A 20,675-nucleotide genomic window follows, 5' to 3' on the forward strand; every position below is an offset into this window, starting at 1 on the left:
AAACCGCCCAACTTTTTGCTGCCCTTCCGTTGGGGTGCCAAACTCAACAGGTCCCAGAAGGTGAAGCTCCAACACTGCAGTCCGTTGACTGATTGAGAGAACCGTCAATTTCCGCGCGACAGCTGCTGTGTTTCTCGTTGTAGCACACAGCCTACTCTAAAACAAAGCTTGACTGCTCTTTGTAACAAAAAGCCCATGCCAATCACTACAAAGGAGACGAATTGCCGGATGTCTCCCATCATTCCTCTTTGTTTACTGTGTAACGTTTTTCTTCTTTGTTGGAATTATTAGCGAGGCCCCCTTTGTCGCGCTGCTATGGTGTCACGCTGTTATGTAGCTGACGAGGCTATCAGTCGCTGGCTTACACGCCGTCTATCAAAAGAGGGCACGGTTGGCTGTGGCAACGCAAACAGGATCAATCTTAACCAATGGAACTAATACCAAACTGTACTGATCTAAACCAGACTCTTTGGTGGAAATGGGGCTTAGAGCCATGTTTCCACTGAGACGGGTTAGTGTGTTTACTTCTCTGCTGCTGCATTACTTCATGTGTTTGTGCACTTTAAGAAATAAATTGGAATGTGCGCTCCACTTGAAAGTGTCTGACTGCATCAGAGAGAGTGACATGATAACACAGTGAGTGTGTGAGGAACATGTTGTATGTTGCAGTGGTGTTACCTCATGTGGTGGATAAAACTAAGTGCGTCTCTAATGTGTTAAATGTTCTAAAAAATTTCAGAGTATTTTTAAAACTGTAAATGCCTCAGAGCTGAATTTATTTTTGTTTCATCCTTAATAATTCAATTTTTTTATGCATAGTCAAAGCCATTATCAGGTGATTCTTTATTTTGTTAATTTCCAGATAACTTTTCTTTCTTACTGTTTCTGCATTTTTTATTTTGTAAGAGTTTAAGATGCAATGAAATATCATTTGGTTACAGAAAAATTTAGTCAAAAACTGGACAATATAATAGAGTACTGGGGAAGGGAGGCAAAAAATTGATTATTTTGGTTTGCCATTCTTCATAACTGATGACAACTTGTTCCTGATTCAAAATGTGTAGGTGATGCGCAGCTGAGAGTGAGATGGGCTGAGAGACTTAATGAGCAAAAACACACATACAGTATGATAACACTGTGTTAAGAAACTCAAACTGGATCTATCCTAGAAAAAGATGTGTCATCAAGTGAGGTCAATTCAGGGAATTTTCATTCATTAATTGCGGATTCTTTTCATATCTTTGTTGAGATGACAAATTTTTGGGTGACTCAAAAGATATGTTTTTTAAAAAGTGGAGGGTATTTTTCTTTCAGGGTACTTGCAACAAAGCTTTTGCAAGTTGCAACTGTTTTACCTCCCCCTTAAACAATAAACTTTCACGTGTGACTCCATTTTTAATGCAATGAGTTTGTTCTTCTCTTTGCATGTTCTCTTATTTTTTAGCACTGTATTAGAATGTGTACACTTGTTAATCAGTAAATGAAATCATTTTTTTTTATTATTTTGAAGTTTTTGAGACGAAAAATAATAAAATATTTATTTGTTAGGCTGAGAACTCATCAGTGTGCACTCCTACCTTGGTGCAAACTCATCAATGGTTAGTCCTGCTTTCAGGCCTGTGCGGCAATACTCCAGGCCGTTAGCGATGGTATAAGCTACTTCCAGGATGGCGTCGGCTCCAGCTTCCTGAAGGTGATACCCACTGATGGATATGGAGTTGAACTTGGGCATGTGCTGAAAACAAAGAGAGCATTTTATAATCAGTAAAACTTCAAATACAATAAATATAACATGAGTCGTTTGATGAAGAAAGCATCACACAGCCAGATAGCTTCAGTTAAAGTGTGACAAACCTTTGAGGTATACGCAAAGATGTCTGCGATGGCGTGCATGGAAGGTTCTGGTGGAAAAATGTAGGTGTTGCGGACCATAAACTCCTTTAAAATGTCATTTTGAATGGTGCCTGTGAGTTTGGCTATGGGCACGCCTTGCTCCTCTCCTGTCACTATAAACATCGCCAAAATCGGGATCACAGCCCCATTCATCGTCATTGACACAGACATCTTCTCCAGAGGGATCCCGTCAAAGAGCATCTTCACGTCTTCGACTGTGTCAATGGCAACCCCAGCCATGCCCACATCTCCATGCACTCTGGGGTTATCTGAGTCATAGCCGCGATGGGTCGGGAGGTCAAACGCCACAGAGAGACCCTGCTGTCCAGCTGGAATCCAGAAGAGTACAAAAGAAAGAGTTCAGGCAAAAAAAAAAACACATTCATTCAATTCAAAGAAAAAAATCTGTTTGCTGGAAGAATCAGGAATGTTGTGAAAAAAAAAGAAAAGAAAAAACAGCAATTAGACTTTCTTGAGATTCCTGCATGGCTGCTAACCTTTTCACAGCTCCCCTCATTGGGTCTCATTAGCACTTACTCCATCAAGTGTGATTTGTATGCGCTTACACAACCCCACACTCTTAGTCACATGTGCATTGGAAGGGCATTTTTCTAAGCTAATTAGGAAAATCACACAGCAGCTCTCAATGAGAGCATGACATACATCCATTATATTTCAGAGATAGGCTTGTGAGCCCTCTTTGAAAGCTTCAAAACAAAGAAAAATCTTAAAAAGATGTTGATGAATGAGGCCCAATGACATCGTTAAAGAGTGACGTATTTCTACCTTTTATGTTGTCCCTGTAGAACTTGTTGCTCTCCTCCACAGTGCTGAAGCCGGCATACTGTCTGATAGTCCAAGGTCTGAAGGTGTACATGGTGGGATAGGGCCCTCTTGTGTACGGAAACACTCCTGGCAGCTCATCTGCTCTGCCAGCTGAGTCTGCGTTAGTGTACACAGGCTTGATGTTGATCCCCTCAGGTGTGCGCCAGATCAGATCCTCTGGGTTTTTCCCTTTCAGCTGCTTCTTAGCCAGACTGGCCCACTCAGAATGCAGCTCCACCTGGTCTTGAGATGGTATGGAGGTGTGGATCAGAGAGCAATGTGTGTGTGCCGAGGAGACAGAGGCTCTCACCAGGCGCCGGGCAGCAATCGCTGCACACACTCTTTGTGCAGTCAGCATGGTTACTGTTGTCTCAATCAGACGCACATGGATCACCTGAAGTAGGAAATAAGACTTTTAGGGGACATGCAGAGCGAGTGCAGCTTAAAAATTTGAGACAAAGTTGATTATTTTTCCAGAAATTGATTCAAAAGGGAGAACGTTATTCTGTGTAAGTTGCATGTCAGGTAAAATATGTCACACTGTATTTTGTCTTAATTTTAATGACTATGGCTTTCATATGAGGTTATATTTGTGCCACCAGAAACTGAATTTGAATTTAAAAAAGCATGATTTGTAATGGAATTTAATGTTTTAAAATTTAATTTATTTTTTCTGATTTAATTAATTTTTTTAACTGAATTTGAAATTGTATTTTACCTATAAAAAAATAAATTAAACTTTAAATTCAAAGACAGAAAAAATCAACTCTTTTTATACTTTAAATTCAAAAGCACAGAATTAAATTTCAATTCACAAAAGGCAGATTCAGTTTTACAATTCAATTTCAATTCAGAGCAAGACCATTACGTCATCTTGTGCCTGTAAAGGAGACCAATCGAGCAGACTCACAGACACCCTCTACATGTCCGCAGACACAAGCTCTGTAGGTCTGTAGTTAAAATTTCACAGCTAAAATACGATTTCAAATTCATTTTAAAAAGAATTAATTCAATTAAAAAAATAATTCAATTTCAAAACATTAAATTTCATTACACATCACGCTTTACAAATTCAATATCTCAATTCAAATTCAGTTGCTGGTGACACAAATATTACCTTATACTTTCATCTCATACAAACAGGAAATCAAATGTCTCAAACATTCCAATATTTTTTAAGGTCAGTCAACAAAATGTTTTTGAGTAAAATATTCAACCCTTACATATTATGTTAATTTATACATTTGCTTTGAGCTCTTTTATGACAAATTACTGCAATAAAAGCAACAAACTTGAAACACTACTGAGATGTTTCTAAAGCTTAAGTTGTTTTAATAGTAGCCTGTGGTATTTTTTGTTGGTTAGATGTTCCTGATCTTTCTATTGACAAATTTCCCACAAATGCTCCACGGCGTTCAGGTAACGTGAGTTGACTGGAGAATGGAGCACAATAGTACCATGGCCAGCAAACCATTTGTTGTGTGGGCAGGTGCTAAATCCTACAGGAAAAAGAAACTGGCATCTTAAAGCTTGTCAGAAGAGAGAAGCACAAAGTGATCTAAAATCCCTCATGTTGACCTCAGATTTGATGAAGTGATTCAGGATAACTGGGAATAACAGTAATGATCACCTGACATTTAGTCAAGCTCTTGAGAAACAACTCAAAAACATGTAAAGTGAATAAGTAAACTGCTTTGTCACTTAACACTTTGAACAAGAAATGCTTGTGACTGTGAAACATCATATGAGCACCATGATATATCTCCTGTAGACACATGGAAAATATCCTCAAAAAGTTCACCTTTCCACACTTAGAGTAAAAAAAATCTACATTTTTGCAAATACTGCAGTTTTTGGCAACAAAAGAACTATTTAGCTAAACGTATCTACGTTTTGGCAGGACTCTTTAATTCGTGTATGTGCTACTAGCATGACGTTCATCTGCAAACTGTCATACAGACACTTATAAATGTCACAGACTGCATTTCATTTAGAGGACTGTGCATCTGAGTGATTCTTGGTTTGCGTCTTGTAACGTTAAATCGTGCATGGTAGCTTCTTATTACTGAAATATTTCTACTCAGACTAAGTGTTGGGACATTTAACATCGCAGACACTTCCAACTGTAGCATTAACGCGGGCCTGGTACAGTATGATCTCAAAGAAAAAGGCATATAGAAGTAAAAAAAATCTATATATGACTTGTAAACAAAGTAAACGTTAGTTATGTTGACTGAGCCTTTAGCTGCAGCTATCCTATAGGATTTGAGCATATCCGCTTAAGTCAAATAATGTATCCTGTTTGAATTGTTAGCATGCATTTACGACACTGAATTAATTCCTAGTAGCGCTGGCCATTCTGTACGCAGGTAAATATCATAACAGCGTATATTTTAACATTTATTTGATGTAATTCTGACCTTGTCTGTTTTGCTCTCTCAGGTGGACGAAAGGCGTGTGTTCGACCGACCAATGAGGTTTCATAACACAAGGATTCAGCCAATCAGTAGCGAGCATACAGGAAGGAACTCTGAGCTTTGACAGAGGAAGTAATGCGAAGGGAACCAAGATAGTTGAAAGTCATTGAGATCAGTTTCATTTGAAATATATATAAAAAAAAAGTAGATACATTTTTTTATTTAGGGTGGATATTTCCCCTCCTTTAATACTTAAATGTAAGCATTATATTAAAATGACAATGGAAAATGTAAACTCGCCTGAGCAATTCTGAGCTTTAAGTGTTTATTGTTTTTACTATTGTGCAGCGTGTACATTTCCCTTTTATTATTATTTTTTTGCTGCTAGCACTAAAAATCTTATTTTTGGCTTAATTAAGTTTAATTTCTAATCAAAACGTATTTTAAATCGCCACTAGGAGGCGATGTTGTTGATGCAGACAGCCTCAGCAAAAATCCTGTCTGATACTTCATCTATTCTCTGTCAATAACCACTCAAATATTATATAACACAGGACACAGGTCTCGCAACACAGTACATGCAATTTTTATTCAAGAGTTGGTCGATAAACTGTCATAGCAGTAATGGCTCTTGGAGAGTTCTGTACAGTATTGGATTAGGTTGGACTGGATTTGGGTACAGTTGCAGTAAATGTTTATGAGGGATATAAAATATACTAAACATAGCAACATCATTCAGAGCATTCAGCAGAACAAACCTTTATCAAAGTGGCAATGCAGACAGTGGTATATATAATATATATATAATGCCCAGTTGACATACAGAGCAGGAGCTTTGAACTTCTAACATATGAACCCTTCCTCTGCTGCTGAAGCTGTAAGGCAGGTCATGTTTTAAATGCAACATATTGAACTTCCTTTTACCTGGAGACTAATGACTGGTTCAACAAAATGTACAACTTTAAACAAAATGAAACATAAAAGCACCTCCAGCTACCAACAAATATGGTTTTCTTGCCATCATTAAAGCAGCTTTTGCATGTTTTAATATTGAGCTTCAGACTGTATAAATCAAAGAAAAAGAGCAGGTGGATGTTTGGAGGCAGTAGCCAAGTAAGGTCTCCCCTGTGGTAACAGGTTGTGGTGAACGCTGCCTCATTAAGCCTTAACCTTTGTATTTAACCCGAGGCGTCACTCCAGCTTGAGCAGTTCCACGTCGAATATCAGTGTAGCATTAGGAGGGATGACTCCGGGGTGACCTGTCGCTCCATAGGCCAGGTCTGGTGTGCAGGTGATTTTTGCCCTCTGGCCCAGGCTCATCTGCAGCACAAGAGACAAGGAAAAGCAAAACGGTGGAAAGGTTTTAAATGTCCCAGTGTACAAACCCAGCACTGAAGCTGTACCCTCAGAATCTGTCAGTCATCTTTTATATGGCTGTTTACTGTCAAACTTCTGGTTTTTGGTTCTAGCAGGGTATGTAGACGTCGGTCAGCCAATGATATGGACATGTCTTGCAATTCTAATCAGTTTTACAACTGATTTCCTCCACTTGTCTACAAAAAAAAGAGCAGCAATTCAGCTCAAATACCCAGAATTCGAACGAAACCGTGTGGATGATGCAAGCCTTTGCAGATAATTTGTATTCAGTAAAAACATCTTGAGCAAAGAGCACATGAGAATCAAGTGAAATTAATCTTTCAGTGCATGAAACTGTGCACCTTGAACATTAAAAGTAGGGTCTGCAGGATTTTCCTAAAAAAGAAAATGTCAACTTTTACAGGAATAATCCCCATGAATTGTCTCAGACAGGCCTTTATACATGTGTGTCAGTGTCTGTGTCTGCCTTTAACCCTCTCCTCTGCCTGTATGTTAATGCTTTGGTTGTATCAGGGCGTTTCTGGACAAGGAGTAAGTGTGGAAACCTCAGCCAATCACAGCACACCCAGTGTACAAGTGACTTTGTGTGTTGATGATAGCAAGTGAAAGAAGCTGTCCCGAGCAGTTATGATAGTGGACGTGGCTAGGGATGGGTACCTTTCACATTTGAAACAATACGGTACCGATGCCCGGTACCTGGCAATTGGTACCAGTATTCAAGGGTATGGATTTTTTGATATCTTTATGTGTTTATGTGGTAAAAAAATATCAGTTTGTTTAATAAAAAAAAATATTTTTTTCAATTTATTATATTTTTTCCTCAATATGTAACCTTGCAATGCTGTGTTCATGTCCAGCATGGAAAATGGTTTACTCTTCCACTTCCTCACAGTCACAAAGATACATTTAGGTACCTAAACATGATACCTTTTGATTTTACATGAGTTGGTACGCTGTACTTTTAATATAATTTAGTCGGTACCTATAAAAGAACCCAATTCAGTACCCATCCCTAGACATAGCACGTAGAAACAACGTAGCACTCAAACTGAAATGAAATGCCAAACAGATAAAACTTTTTCCTAAACAAGGGTGAAGCTTGGCTTGGCTTTCGCTCTCTTTCAGGAACTTAGAGAGCAGCACAGGGCGAAGAGAGAAGTGGATTGGCTTTCTGCTGAGCAGGTATGTGTCTCATACCCGTGATCTGCTTGTGCTAACATGCCAAGTCAGGTGCACAACTAGAAGTAGTAGTAGAAATGCGATGCTACAGGTGGTTTCTGTGCTAGTGAATGTGTTCATGTAGCCTTGGTCAGAGGTAGTGGGTATGCGCTGCAGCTGGCACTGATCCAAAGAGGAGGAGCCCAGTTCGAATGTACTGTTGTGTACAAAAAGTCCTGCAGACCCTGACTTTTAAGACATCTGACCACTGAATGCAAGTTTATTTATCCATTGGTCATTCCTGTTCAAAACAATCCCATATAACCATTTTTATTGTGACTGCAACAAAACAGTCATCAATCAGTGTCATGACAATCTTGAAGCTCAGTGTCTAGTTTGCCCCCTACCTGTGCTACTCCTTCATCCCAGCCCTTGATGACCTCTGCCCGTCCGATCTTGAACTTGAAGGGTTTGTTCCTGTCTCGAGAGGAGTCAAACTTCTTCCCGTTCTGCAGCATACCTGGCAAAGACAAAAAAACATAAACCTGTTATAAGAAAGTAAGGCAGCACTTGACTAGAAACTATAATATGACTGATTTAACATAGTGCTTATTTTTGTGAGTGTGTAGTTCTCTCATGACCTCTTTATCCTCACTCATCATGTGATACCAGATCAGGGCACCCCCTTCCCTCAGTGGTTCAAATCCCAACATGAGTGTTTTAAGATTAAAGGAGTAAAGCAAAGCTGGCTCCTGTCTGTGGAACTTTTCTTGTGGGGCTTTCTTATCAGCGTCTTTGGGCCTGTTTCAATTACTCAGACGAACAAAGGGAATGTGAACGGGGAAGCGTTGGCCTGGTTCAGTGGATTATTTTTGAAGTTAACTAGGCCATTGCTTGCCTGCATCTAGACCACAGGGAGAAATGGGTAACAAAAGGCGGAGCGGCGCAGGACTGAGCTCCTTCAGGGCGCTGACCCACCGCTGAGGCATGCTGGGAACACTGAGGCCTTGTAGCACAAGTGAAGGAGTCAGACACAAATCGGGCTTGTCTTTGAAACAAGGAAAAGTCAAAAGATTTGCTTTGTAGATTTTAATTATTTATTGGGGAAAATACATAATAAATGAAACAAATTGATAAAAAAAATTGGGACATGACGATTTGCTGTAGGAAATAATGATGATATCTTTGTGAGTGAAGACTGTTTCATTCTAGTATTTTCATTAATGAGTTGCTGTTGCATGAAAAGTACAAAACAATAAAGAACAATACAAATTAGGGCTGGGATGATATGCTATTCTTGCAATTCGATTTTATTACGATTTTTGGGGTGCTGATTCAATTTAAATAGCAATTCTTTGATATTTACAATTTTTGTGGTTTTTAATTTTTTTTTTTTTTTTACACCAGACCATGTGGGGGCTCTTCTGATTGGTCAAAGATACCTGGAGCGGTCGAGAATCCTTGTCAGCTCATAACAGAGACAGATGGAAATGCTGCGACTGCGCGGTAGTGTAATTATACTACACTCATAAAGGGTTATCAGTAGATACTCTAACATTTAATCCAAAGAAAACACAAAAAAAATAGCATTAACTAGCTAAATCCTGCCATGGCATCTTTAAAGTTTTCAACAGTAAATAAAGTTTTCTGAAATTCCAATGTAACTGCAGTAAAACTGAACAGAATTGAGATTGTGCTGTCTATTACAGGCATGAAATGCAGTTGAATTAATTTTCTGTTTGGTTTCACACGACTGATGTTAAATGTTTTGACCATCCAGTGCTTCCATAGAGTAGATGGAAAAACTGTGCTGAGAAGCATCAACAAGCAGCTCCTGATTGTCTGCAGTTGAAAACATCTCTTATCATTTTTAAGAGGTATAAAAAGTATTGTGTGTGAGAGAGAGAGAGACAGTGCTGCATGCGCACAGCTTTCACTGCTGATTGGCTGTTAACCAAGCCATGGCTCTGCTTGTAACCAATCAGATGGTACAATGGGTGGGACAGTGCTGAGGACTGAAAGGTGACTGCAGACAGCGGCGCAGCTGCATCAGAGCCGAAACAATACAGTTTGGAATTGTTTTCATATCGGCCATCAGATAAAAAAAAGGCTGATACCGATAGGCCCCAAATTGCCAGAGCCCCGATAATTAGCCTGGTTGATAATCGGTCTGTCCCTAATCTAGTTTATAAACAAAGACTGAAATAAAGAATTTGAATTTAAAAAAAAAAAAAAAGTTTTTTTTTTACAAAGAATCCCGATTTTGGTATTGTTAAGTAAAAAGTCTTCCACCACTAATACAAATATTTCAGAGATTATATGCAGCATCAGATCCCTTTATTGGAATAGCTCACTTTTTGCATGACAGCTCTCTAAAAGTCCCACAGGAGAAAAAGGAGCATTAGCAGAAAAACCCCACATGCAGTGGCGTCCCTCTACATTTCACACCCTGACACTCCTTTGAATGATTGAAAAAAAAACTTAAATAGTGTGTACTTAAATGAGGGGTGCATGATATTGGATTTTTGCCGATATCCAATATGCCAATATATCGAAATCCCTTTTGGCTGATACTGATACCAATAATCCTGAGTTTGTTTGTTTTTTTCACTGTAAAGAAAGCTAAGTCTATCCTGTACTGGAATTTATATGTTACTCTTATTGTGACGGTCTTATTTGTTTAAGAAACACACATAAAACAAGACAAAAAACATTTGATTTTACAATAATTTAAAAAAAGGTATTATTTTTTCAAACTCAAGACATTCAGTATTGAAATACAGAAAAATAATTTCTTTAGATCACATGAACTTTAAATGTACAATCCATTTTTAAACATAACCAAGTTTCATTTGATTATTTTAGAGCTACTGTAACAACCTGGTGACAGACACAGAGCTCTGCAGTGCAAATAAATGAAGTGCTACATTTTATTTAAGGAGCTTATTTTTCAGATGGAAAATAATAATAATCCTAACTGAATAGCACTTTATCGGCTGTGACTATCGGCAAAAATTTTCATATCTGCCGATACCGATAAACGTGTTTTTAAGCTTTTATCAGCCGATACCAATATTGAGCTGATAATATCGTGCATCCCTAATTTAAAGTTTTGTGCTAACTCAATTTTCCTGATCTTGCTCATCTGGTCACATGGATGCTGGTAATGTAATGTATTGCTTCTCCCCTTACAACTCCCCTAAACTTAGTAGGTCCATCCTTTCCAAGAATCACAGCAGCCCAGATATCAGCAGGCTGGCTTGGCTTGGCAAAACCACGGAGTCATCAAGTGCACTCGCCGGGGCATACACCACCTGCTCCAAGAGCACTGGAGGAAGCACTCTCTTGCATCAGCTGCATTAAAAGCAGGTTGGGATTCTGGCAGCGGCGACGGCAGCCTGCTAGGAAACACTGATTGGCAGAGTTCACAGGTGGGTGAGGGGATCGTATCCTGAGCGTAACACTAGCAGGTCTCACTGCTCGGTGAGGGTCTCTGTTTAGAGTCTGCTGACGTAAAAGGAGGTATTAACACCTGATAACTTAACACTCTCCTCTGTGTTGCACTAAAAGAAGCACCTCCCTGCGGTATCTGAGGGGGTTCAGTAAGTCTGCAGAGGGGTTAACAACCAGGACAAGGACTGAGGTGCAAACTAGGAACAAGCCAAAACCAGTTTGAGAGGAAAGTCTAAATTGGAGAAAGCAACACCTACACTAGTTTCCTGAGGACAAATATATAAAGCTTCATTGTTCTGAAACAAGACAGACGAAAACACGTGACAGTTTCAGCTTGGAGAAAGTAACGTTCATTATGAGAAATGAACTGTTTTTGCTTCAACACAAAGAGCAAAAGGAGCTGTTATATCTGTGAAACTGCTACAGAGGAAAGTAAAATCACCCACTAGTGGTCCTTCACTCCTGTGATATCAGTGCTCTGTTATCACGCTCTGCTCTGCTAAGCTTGGGTGGGGTCTCTGCAAAAATAAAGCAGGGGCCCAGTCACTTCCTGAGCCCAGCTCCCACTTTCTCCTCCTGAGAGGCTTCCACTCACTCAGCTCTGGAGCTCTGGCTGGCTCTGCAGAGAGCTGCTGCACACCGGGGTGGGGTTATTTTTACTCCGTTTACTGTATCCTGTCTCAGCCCCGTCTAGGAAGAGTGCCAGCACAACAACCCCCCCTCTCCCCAGCCCAACTAAGTGTGGATGAAATAAGATGCGTGTAAAGCTATCTGCCCGCTGCAGACGTATGTGTGTTGCAGCATTTCACAGCTGTGAGCATGCTTGTCTCAATGGAAAGAATTAAATCTCGTTCAAGTCTTTATTATTATGGAGAGTGAGATGAAGTGAAAGATGTGCCATGGGGAGTGTTTTCAGCAAAGACATTAAACAGCAGGTTAACTGCTGGAGCATGGAGTCAGAATGATCATTAGTGGAGTCTTGGAGTTACTTTTGTTCTTCTGTTTGAGTGAAATAAGAGCAAACTGAACACGATGTAAATTGTGGTTCAAGTCAATCAGCTTGTTTGCTGGATAGTCTTTTTTTTTTAATTAACTTTCCTTAAAACTCTGACTCATGGTGTCCCAAAGCCCAAACTGGTAAAACGATCACTAATTGTTATGATATCAGTCATTCAATGGGATTTTTTGTAACAATAATGGGAAATGACTGATGTTTCCACTCGTTTTAGAGTAGCTGCTTCCTGCTTTTTCTTTTTTTTATTTCTTAATAGTTTGATTAAAAAAATCCAACTCATTCACATGATACCATGATAATAAAGTGCTCAGCTATTTTGATCTTTATCCAAAACTCCATTGAAGTTTTATTTCTTTCTTTCACAGCGCTGCCATTTCTGGACCGAACACTTCCCACGGCGTTCAATCACAACACTCTGAAATATGAGTTCAGTATCTCCTGACACACAAACCCTCGTTCCAGTCTCTATTTCTGTGTCACACACGGAGGCTTGTTGGGCCTGCTCTTCAGCACGTTTCACAGTGGAGTGTGGAGCTCAAACATGGTAAGGAATGACGCCCACATTTAGGCATGACATCACATCCTCCGCGCCTGCTGCTCTCAAAGCTCATACATCCTGTCAGTGGAGAGCAGTGACGCTGTTTATCATCACAGTTCAGGGGTGCAGGTTGTGGTTTAAGTGTGCGCCCCATAAACAGAGACCATGGACTTCCACAGTGGCCCAGCTCTCAGTCATGTGACCCTTTGTTCCACATTTCCTGTCTCTTATTAGCTGTCCAACCTATTAAAAAAAACACCCAAATTAATGACAAAATATCCCTGCTGCACCAAACTGCATTTGCTCTGCTGGAGTTCTCTCTGACTGGCTGATATCAAACCTGCTTTCTTTTTTCTACTAAAGGGTCTAAGACAATCAGAAACGGGTGACTACATGATCAAAAGTCCCATTTCCACCAAGCAGTCTGGTTCAGATTAGTACCTTTTGGTACAGGTTAACTCTTGTAAGCCTGGTCGTTGTAAGTTTGTACTGTAGTTTAGCAGCTGTCTATATTCAGCGCAGCTGGCAGCCCAGTGCTCTATAACACGTGTGTAACGTTAGTGAATCCTGGTTATGTCCAGCCAGTCAACGTAACCTCACTCTTCATTTTATTGACTGACTCTCAAGTTTGAACAGACCACTGCAGAATAACTGCTGACTGTGGGTTGAAATGGACATTAGCACAAATAGCTTAGCCCCCGTGTTAGCCTTTAGCTCGGGCTGTATCACTCTCCTTTCTTCAGCTCTTCTGTCCTTTTCCTATCTCACAGTAAGGCTCCTGTGTCCACCATTACAACAAAATTTAGACATGCACCAATCTATTGGTTGGCCTATTGATCGGTGCCAATATCCTTGATTCTGGGGGATCAGTGATCGGCCTATCCTTACATATGTAACTGATCTTATGTACCTCCGGGAAGGTCTGACAGCCAGCCATTGTTGCTTTTTGCTCTGAGACCAAAAACTCAGGACACTTTATTGGTTGTTTAAGTTAAAACATAAAGATTTTATTGTTTCACTGGTATTGTTCAATGATTTTCAATAAAGTAAGATTGGAACATTGAAAGTAAATGCTGTCAGTTATAAAAGATAAAAAACAAAAATTGGTATCAGCAGCTTTTTAAAGATTGGTGATTGACCAGAAAATTGTGATCAAAATTATTCACTGAAATCATTTTTAAGCAGAGAAAAAAACAGATCTATCTTTTTACTACTAAACCAAACACTGGTATGGTTTTGTCATGGAGACTTCAACGTGCCATAAAACAATCCGGTCCTGCTGGACCTGAACAGGAAGCTAAGGTGTAGCATTCTAAGATAACCTATATTTGCGCTGAAAATCTCATCTTAAAGTGTCCAGAAAGTCTCTTCACAATTAAAAAAAAAAAAAAAAAGCATTTACAAAGGCAACTGATAAGATATCTTGATCAGATTTGTTCATATGACCATTCCACAAGAAAAGGCACAATGTTTGTCATAGTCTACGAAAACGTAACTGGATAAGCAAACCCAGCAATACCACAGAACTAAGTCCGTCAGTTCGTGAACAAGGCACAAGAAATTTCTGGAGACAGGGACAGTGTTGTGTTCTTGGTCGTCCACACTGCCTTTTATTTATCAGTGTTGGATAAAAGGCAGAGTGGATGACTAGGAACATCTGAGGAAAACAGATTGTGTCAACAAGCTTTTCAACGAATTTCCTACGAAATTTCTCCTTTTAAATTATTCAAAAACTTCAATATCTACTCTTCATTTTAACAATTTCCACTTATTTCTCTGTTCACATGAACAAAACACAAACAAGAGGGAGGACAGCAATAAATTCCAGCTAACGTGACATTACATTATAAACTAGAAAAGCTCTCAGAGAGCACAGACCTCCGTCAAGCATATTGTGATTGTCACCAACACTTAAGTCCTACTTTAATATTATACTTCCTTTCAGCAGACTGTCTGCTACAATTTGGTGTTAGTTGCAGGTTTGTACGATAATTTGTTCAATTTGTTTTTTTTATATACATATGGAAACATTTTAAAAGGTCCTGGATCCAGACAGTGATCCGCAGCACCTCCAAAATTTAATTACTTTTTCCTTATCTCATTTTGATCATTTCCTGAAAATTTCATCAAGATTTGTTAGTTTTTGAGTAATGTTGTTCACAGACAAACAGATTCCTAAAAACATTATCTCCTTGGTGGAGGTAACAAATGAAGGGGATTATGGGAAACTTTTGGGTGTTGTTGGGTGATATTATCAAAAAGTAATCTTGTTAACATTAAAAATTAAGTGACTTTTTCCACACACAGCCCTTGGGTGAGCGGAGAGAGGGGCAGACAGGTAGAGGCACAGAAGGGGGATTACACAACGGGAAATATTTCCCGTAACCTGATCTACTGAATCATACAGCTTCTGTTTCCTTTTCTTTTTAAAAGTCATTCCCAGCTCTCTTCCTGGCTTTCCTTTATATCCATTGTCCTATCTCCAAGATAAAGGCATGAAAAACACTTCCAAATATAGTAATAAAAAAGTGAAACTGTAGTGAGAAGCTCAGTGTTGGTATTTGAAAGCATGAAAGGGCCAGAAAATGCAGAATAAACCAATGAATACTAAGGAAATGAAACAGAAGAATCTTTCAGCTGTTGTTACAGACTAATATTCGCTTACCATAGATGCACAACAACTCTGACTCTATGCTTCCAAATATGGATATGTTTAATGTTTCTGTATTAAATGTTATAGTTTAATAAATCAGCTTCTTGAAATCGTCCATTTTCAGGCCCTTTTAAAGCATGATGATGTTATCAATGAATTTTCCCCATTTCAATCTGTCGTGTCACTCTCAAAACACTCACCAGCCAAAGACTAGAAAACCCGTCTGAGGCCAGACCACACCTGCCTGCTCTGAAATCTTCTGCAACGGAGCCTCAGCAGTGCTAAAACACTCTCAGTCAGGCATGACACAAACAAAAAAGATAGGAACACTTTTTCCCCAGGTTACAGTGCCCTGATGCTTTCCCACAGCCCTTACCTGCCTCACAGCAACAAACCCTCTGCTAATTTGGGCAGCTGCAGCTCTCACCACCGTCAGAGGGGGGTCACTCACATATCAGAGCGTCTGTGTGCTCTGTGGCATGTGTGTGTGTCTGCATGTTTAAAATCCCGCTGGAGAAAGTGAGGATCAAAAAGGCATAGCAGAGAGGGTGTGTGAGAACGAGGCCTCGCTGATGTTCAGAGCTGGAAACTGAGAGGTTTCAAATCCCATTATGGATTGGGAAAGCGCTCTGTCCACAGCCTCACTGTTTATCTTTACTCTGCTCTGTGGAAAGCTAACATGGTGCAGCGCAGGGTGCAGCATAGGGTGCAGTCAGAGGCTCTGTACGCTAACCGCTAGCTGGATTCTTGGACTGGCTTCCATCCTGAATGCAGAGTTTATCTCTCTGAGCACTGTCTCTTATGTTGATCATGTAGAGACAGACCAATTTTGTTTTTTACAGGGTTGATACCGATTATCGGTGTTCAAGGAAGCCGATAACTGATATTTGGGGCTAATTTTCATTTGCAGTAAAAGGGAAAATATTGGCATCAAATTTGTGATAATACAACTCAAACACTTTACCTTGTTTAAATGTCTTTAAGCATATGCTTATTAAACAGCTCTCAGGCTCAGCAGACATCTTAGAAACTTAAACAAAAGCTTCAAAAAAATAGGGATGTCCCTATCAGCATTTCTTGCTCCCGACCCTGATCCCGATTATTCAATATTGAGTATCGGCCGATACCGAGTCCCAATTTTGGGTTTGTAGATAAACTCTGCTGAAGAAGTGAGAAAGTGAAGCAGCATAGTTGTTTGTGTTGTGTGTTAACAATACGGAATAGTAAAACTTGGTATTTACAGCTCATTAAGTCCATTTAACTAAGTCCAGCTAGTCCTGAAGTTAAACCCTCTGGATCCCAAACCCGTCGGTAGGATCAAAATACCACTTATTTTTAAATGACTGGCATCAACAAGCCATTTGTCCAATCTAATAACTGAATAGTGGGGTAATAGTCAGATTCTCAAGTTTCCGAGGGTACATGAATGCATCATGTAGGAAGCTGGAAACATGTCTTAACATAAGGGATGCACCGATCCAACTTTTCTGGTTCTGATACCGACACCTGGGCTTTGGGTATCAGTCCATACCGATACTGCTCCGATACCAGTGTTAAATAATAACCTGCATGCCCTACTGTGGGATAAGACTGGTAATGTTTTGGGTGAAATGCAAAAATGAGTAGATAGAAAAACTGTAGTAAATATATATTTAAACTATCTAATATGCAAATGTTTAGCAGTATTTTGGTAAAAACAATGCTTCAGAATGTACAGAAATTCTATTCAAATGTAAACTTTTATACCCTGTAGACTGGTAATGCAGAAAAAAAGTGCATCAACGCTAACATTTTAAAACAAGTAGCCAACAGCGCCACTGAAAAAAGGCATAGAGCTGTTTGCCTGGATCAGCACTATGGATCGGCCCCTTTTCTACCGATATGGATCCAGCCTTGAGGGGCACTGATACACCAATACACAATACCAGGATCGGTATCGGTGCATTCCTACTTTATTTAATGTCTTCTCAGAACATTTGCAGGAAATAACGGTTTGCTCGCTAAATTCTTTCTCCGCTTTACTGACAGGTTTGTGTTCGACAGCAATTTAATGATGGCTAATGTGAATGATTGGTTGAGTGAATTGGCTAGAATTCCCTAACACTGCTACTATGAAAAATGCCAAAATCGGCCTGATCCAACACTCGGGATCACAATCTGGACGTCTCTAAAAAAGAAAAGCTCCCTAAAGTTGTCTACAGTAAGTCAATGGCTCTGCTTGTCACCAATCACATGGTACCGTGGGTGTGATAATGCTAGAGACAGAGTAGTGACAGTAGACAGAGAGGCACAGCTGTATTGGAGCCAAAATAACACAGTCTTAAATTTAATTTCTTATCTGCTGCCAAATTGAAAAAAAAAAAAAGTAGATGTTGATATGCCTGAAAATGCTAAATATCGGCCCGGCTGATATTCGGTCTATCTCTATAATCTTGTATTAACATGTTTGGATGAAGACGTTAGCGTGAAAACACACATCTTTTGGTTCAGCTTTTGTTCAAAATTCTGTAGAATCCACACTCTCTACTAACAAAGTGGGATTAATTGAAAATTTTATCAGTTTCTAGACTTCCTTTTTGTTTACGGACTCCTTACATTACTCTAAGTTAGGACACTGGATTGAAACGTGTAACTTGTTTTTAAATGAATACACACCAAACTGTTTCTTTTACCAGTCACGGTTTGAGTGCTCTAATTTCTTCTCAGGAAACAGGATTATTTGATTAATCTCCTGGTTTAAGATCCTATGGCTCTTCAGCTGACGGCTCTACCCTTTAACACTGATTCATTCTTCTCTGTCTACTCCGTGATCGTGTATTTTCCCTGCTGACACAATTTCATATTTATAGCTCTTTTTGCTCCCCGTGGGCACGTGGGTCTTTGCATTTGGCCTAACTCTGCATTTTGCTCCGGTGCCAAAATACCAGGAGCTTAATGGTAAATCCTGTGAGTCAGAAAGGAAAAGCCAAAAGGAGGGGATGACACAGACGGATTCAGACAATGACAAACCAGAGACACAGGTTGTCCTGAGTGCTTCTAAGAGGGAAAGAGACAACATGGCGTTTACAGGCTCTTGTCAGTTGTGGTGTGATCAGTTTAATTAACAGGCGTTAATGACATGTCTGTGACAGAGTAGCAGAGGAGCAAGGTGAGAAAACGACTAGTAGAGCATCCGAAATAAAGACAAACTAAAAAAGATGCTGATGGAAGCTGGGTGCCAGAGGGACATAAAACATTTGCCAATTTATGAAGCAAATAACAGTAGGTGGAGGAGGATAGACGGCAAGAAAAAAAGAGAAAGACTGCCAAAACGCTCTTTCTGCGAGACTGTCCCAGACCAGGATGTTCCATATCTTAATAGAGCAGCCTCACAAGCTGAGATGAATCATCTCCAAATATAGAATAATTCATTACTTCTGTCGCTGATCTCTGCAGATCTGGCTCAAAGGGATATCTGTTTAATTTTCCCAATGTCCTGAAAGTTTAACTCCCGTCACAACACAACACAGGCTAAGCTAACTCGAAAGGGATTCAATCAAAAAATCAAATCAAAAGGGAAATACCATGTATTTGTAAAGAGAAAGATAACTGCAGACTGCTGCATGCATGCAAACATGTGTAAGACAATAACAATACACACACTCTTCTCTCAGCTATTTGCAGCTGGAGCTATACCACAGAGCGGGTAATAACTTTCATAGCTGTGTAATAAAGCTGTAATACTCAGACAGTCAGATGACATGCCAACCCAGGCTTTGTTTACTTTCTGTCTGACCTAGATGTCTGGACTGCCAACCCCGGGGGCAGCAAATAACCCAATTTATTCCCCAAATATCTCAGCAGCATCTTTCTGCCCCGCATCAGAACTGTTCACTCTGACACAAAAGGAAACATGAGTTTCTGACACACAGGACAAACAGAGTGAAGGTTTTAACACTCTGTGAAATAACACCGTGGGACGCTGTTTTTTCCCCCCCCTTGAAACAAAAACAATATCATGTTTTCTGGGTGGGGTGTCAGCTCCATCCTCATCTTTGAAACCGACACACAGGTGCGTACATGTCTGACTGCACTGTAAGAGCCGGCGCTGCAAACCGAGCCCTGCTGTGCAGCAGATATTGTCAGGAGAGGAAAAACACAACATTCATATAGAGACAAATTTCCTCTTTCCACAAGTAGACAGGAAAGACGTCTGGTTTGTAGAGAAATAGTCAGTTACCTATGTAATGAACAACACATGTCTGGCCCTTCTTTGGAAATGTTCTTCCTGTTAAGAGAAGAGAAAACAATTGTTATTGTTTGTTTGGATTCCCTGCAGGTTTCAGGCTAATCTGGGGGGGATTAACAATTACTGAGTTTAGTCTGGAGAGCTGTGTCTGGCAGCAGTGCAGTATCTTTCTCCTGCCTGCAGACATGTCGAGGTGAGATATGTGTCTGTTAGTCTCATCCTCATGTTGAAACTTTAGCCTGAGGGTTTCTTTATCCAGGGTGAGGGGCTATCTGATGCCTCTGGGTTAATAACGTTATTAGTGCCTTAGACAGAGGGATTACAGCCTAGGTCTGCCCTTACTGCATGCCAAATCTGTGTTACCTTGTTAGCAAATTCCTTTGAAACATAAAGAGACGAAATCCATCTTAAATGATCACTATGTGTGAATACTTCGATAGAAAGATCTGCAGTAAACATTCAAGGTTGACAGACCCCAATTAGTACCCCGAATACTCCTGTAGAGTGCTTCTAACCCGGTGACTACATCACTTAACGATACATATCACTATATTTGCTATTTTGAGGGACATAGGCAAAAATCTAACCAATTTTAAACGACATTTCGGGAAACTACCGAGCCCCAATACAGGCACCCCCACATGCACACAGACGAATAAATCCACTCACCATCACCGGGAGATATCGTCTGGACTTCTACGCCCATGGTTGTGCTTCTTCGAAGATTAGCTCAGGAACATGCAGCCAATGAAGCGGTTTTGACAGCCAGTGTGTCAGGTGTAGTGGCTACAAGTCGGGCTGGAAACATGCATTCACAGACCACCACCGACCCGCAGCTACAGCCAACCAACCGTTACACAGCAAAGATGTTCTCTGTGGAGTGGACACACAGCGTCGAGATATTCAACTCCACCACCTACGTCGTCTTCAGCCAAGGCTAATACCTGTGTCTAATAACCGTTATGCACAGCGTTTTTTTTTTGTGAAACTATTAGCCAAAATCTTCAATATCCTCGTTAACTTTTGTCTTTTTCTGGCTTTTTTTTTAAAATCACATAACAATTTTCAGTGGTTAGACATAAATATACAGCGCGCCCTCAAGCGGATAAGGGCGGGGG

The 20,675-nt window shown here is 40.0% G+C and overlaps 2 protein-coding genes across 3 annotated transcripts in view; both read right to left on the minus strand.

Moving 5' to 3' along the window:
* Positions 1-5,254, minus strand: part of mmut (methylmalonyl CoA mutase) — a 30,417-nt gene extending 25,163 nt beyond the window's left edge. The window contains exons 1-4 of one of the 2 annotated variants that reach the window (XM_074685086.1): positions 5,139-5,254; positions 2,680-3,112; positions 1,855-2,222; positions 1,578-1,735 (exon numbers count right to left, since the gene is read on the minus strand). In XM_074685086.1, the coding sequence (XP_074541187.1) occupies positions 1,578-1,735; positions 1,855-2,222; positions 2,680-3,076 (923 nt within the window). In that variant the 5' untranslated portion in view covers positions 3,077-3,112; positions 5,139-5,254. Of the gene's footprint in view, positions 1-1,577; positions 1,736-1,854; positions 2,223-2,679; positions 3,113-5,138 lie in introns of those variants that run through there. The other variant, XM_074685087.1, reaches the window with a different exon arrangement.
* A 464-nt stretch (positions 5,255-5,718) lies between these two features.
* Positions 5,719-20,444, minus strand: fkbp1b (FKBP prolyl isomerase 1B). The gene is made up of 4 exons (XM_074685088.1): positions 20,227-20,444; positions 19,549-19,596; positions 8,078-8,190; positions 5,719-6,455 (listed from the first exon to the last, which is right to left on the minus strand). Exons 1-4 carry the CDS (start codon positions 20,261-20,263, stop codon positions 6,327-6,329), a joined length of 327 nt encoding a protein of 108 aa, XP_074541189.1. The 5' UTR covers positions 20,264-20,444; the 3' UTR covers positions 5,719-6,326.
* Between the last annotated feature and the right edge of the window lie 231 nt (positions 20,445-20,675).

This window comes from Halichoeres trimaculatus, unplaced genomic scaffold (genome assembly GCF_033239565.1).
Source record: "Halichoeres trimaculatus isolate MK-OKI-2021-1 unplaced genomic scaffold, fHalTri1.1 fHalTri1_scaffold_13, whole genome shotgun sequence".
Lineage (NCBI taxonomy): Eukaryota > Metazoa > Chordata > Actinopteri > Labriformes > Labridae > Halichoeres > Halichoeres trimaculatus.

Excerpts from the sequence above, each read along its gene's own strand:
- fkbp1b (XM_074685088.1), bottom strand. The coding sequence starts at position 20,263 with ATGGGCGTAGAAGTCCAGACGATATCTCCCGGTGATG. Across the intron at positions 19,597-20,226 it reads GACGATATCTCCCGGTGATG|GAAGAACATTTCCAAAGAAG; the intron begins GTGAGTGGATTT and ends TTCTCTTAACAG. Across the intron at positions 6,456-8,077 it reads GGGATGAAGGAGTAGCACAG|ATGAGCCTGGGCCAGAGGGC; the intron begins GTAGGGGGCAAA and ends CTTGTGCTGCAG.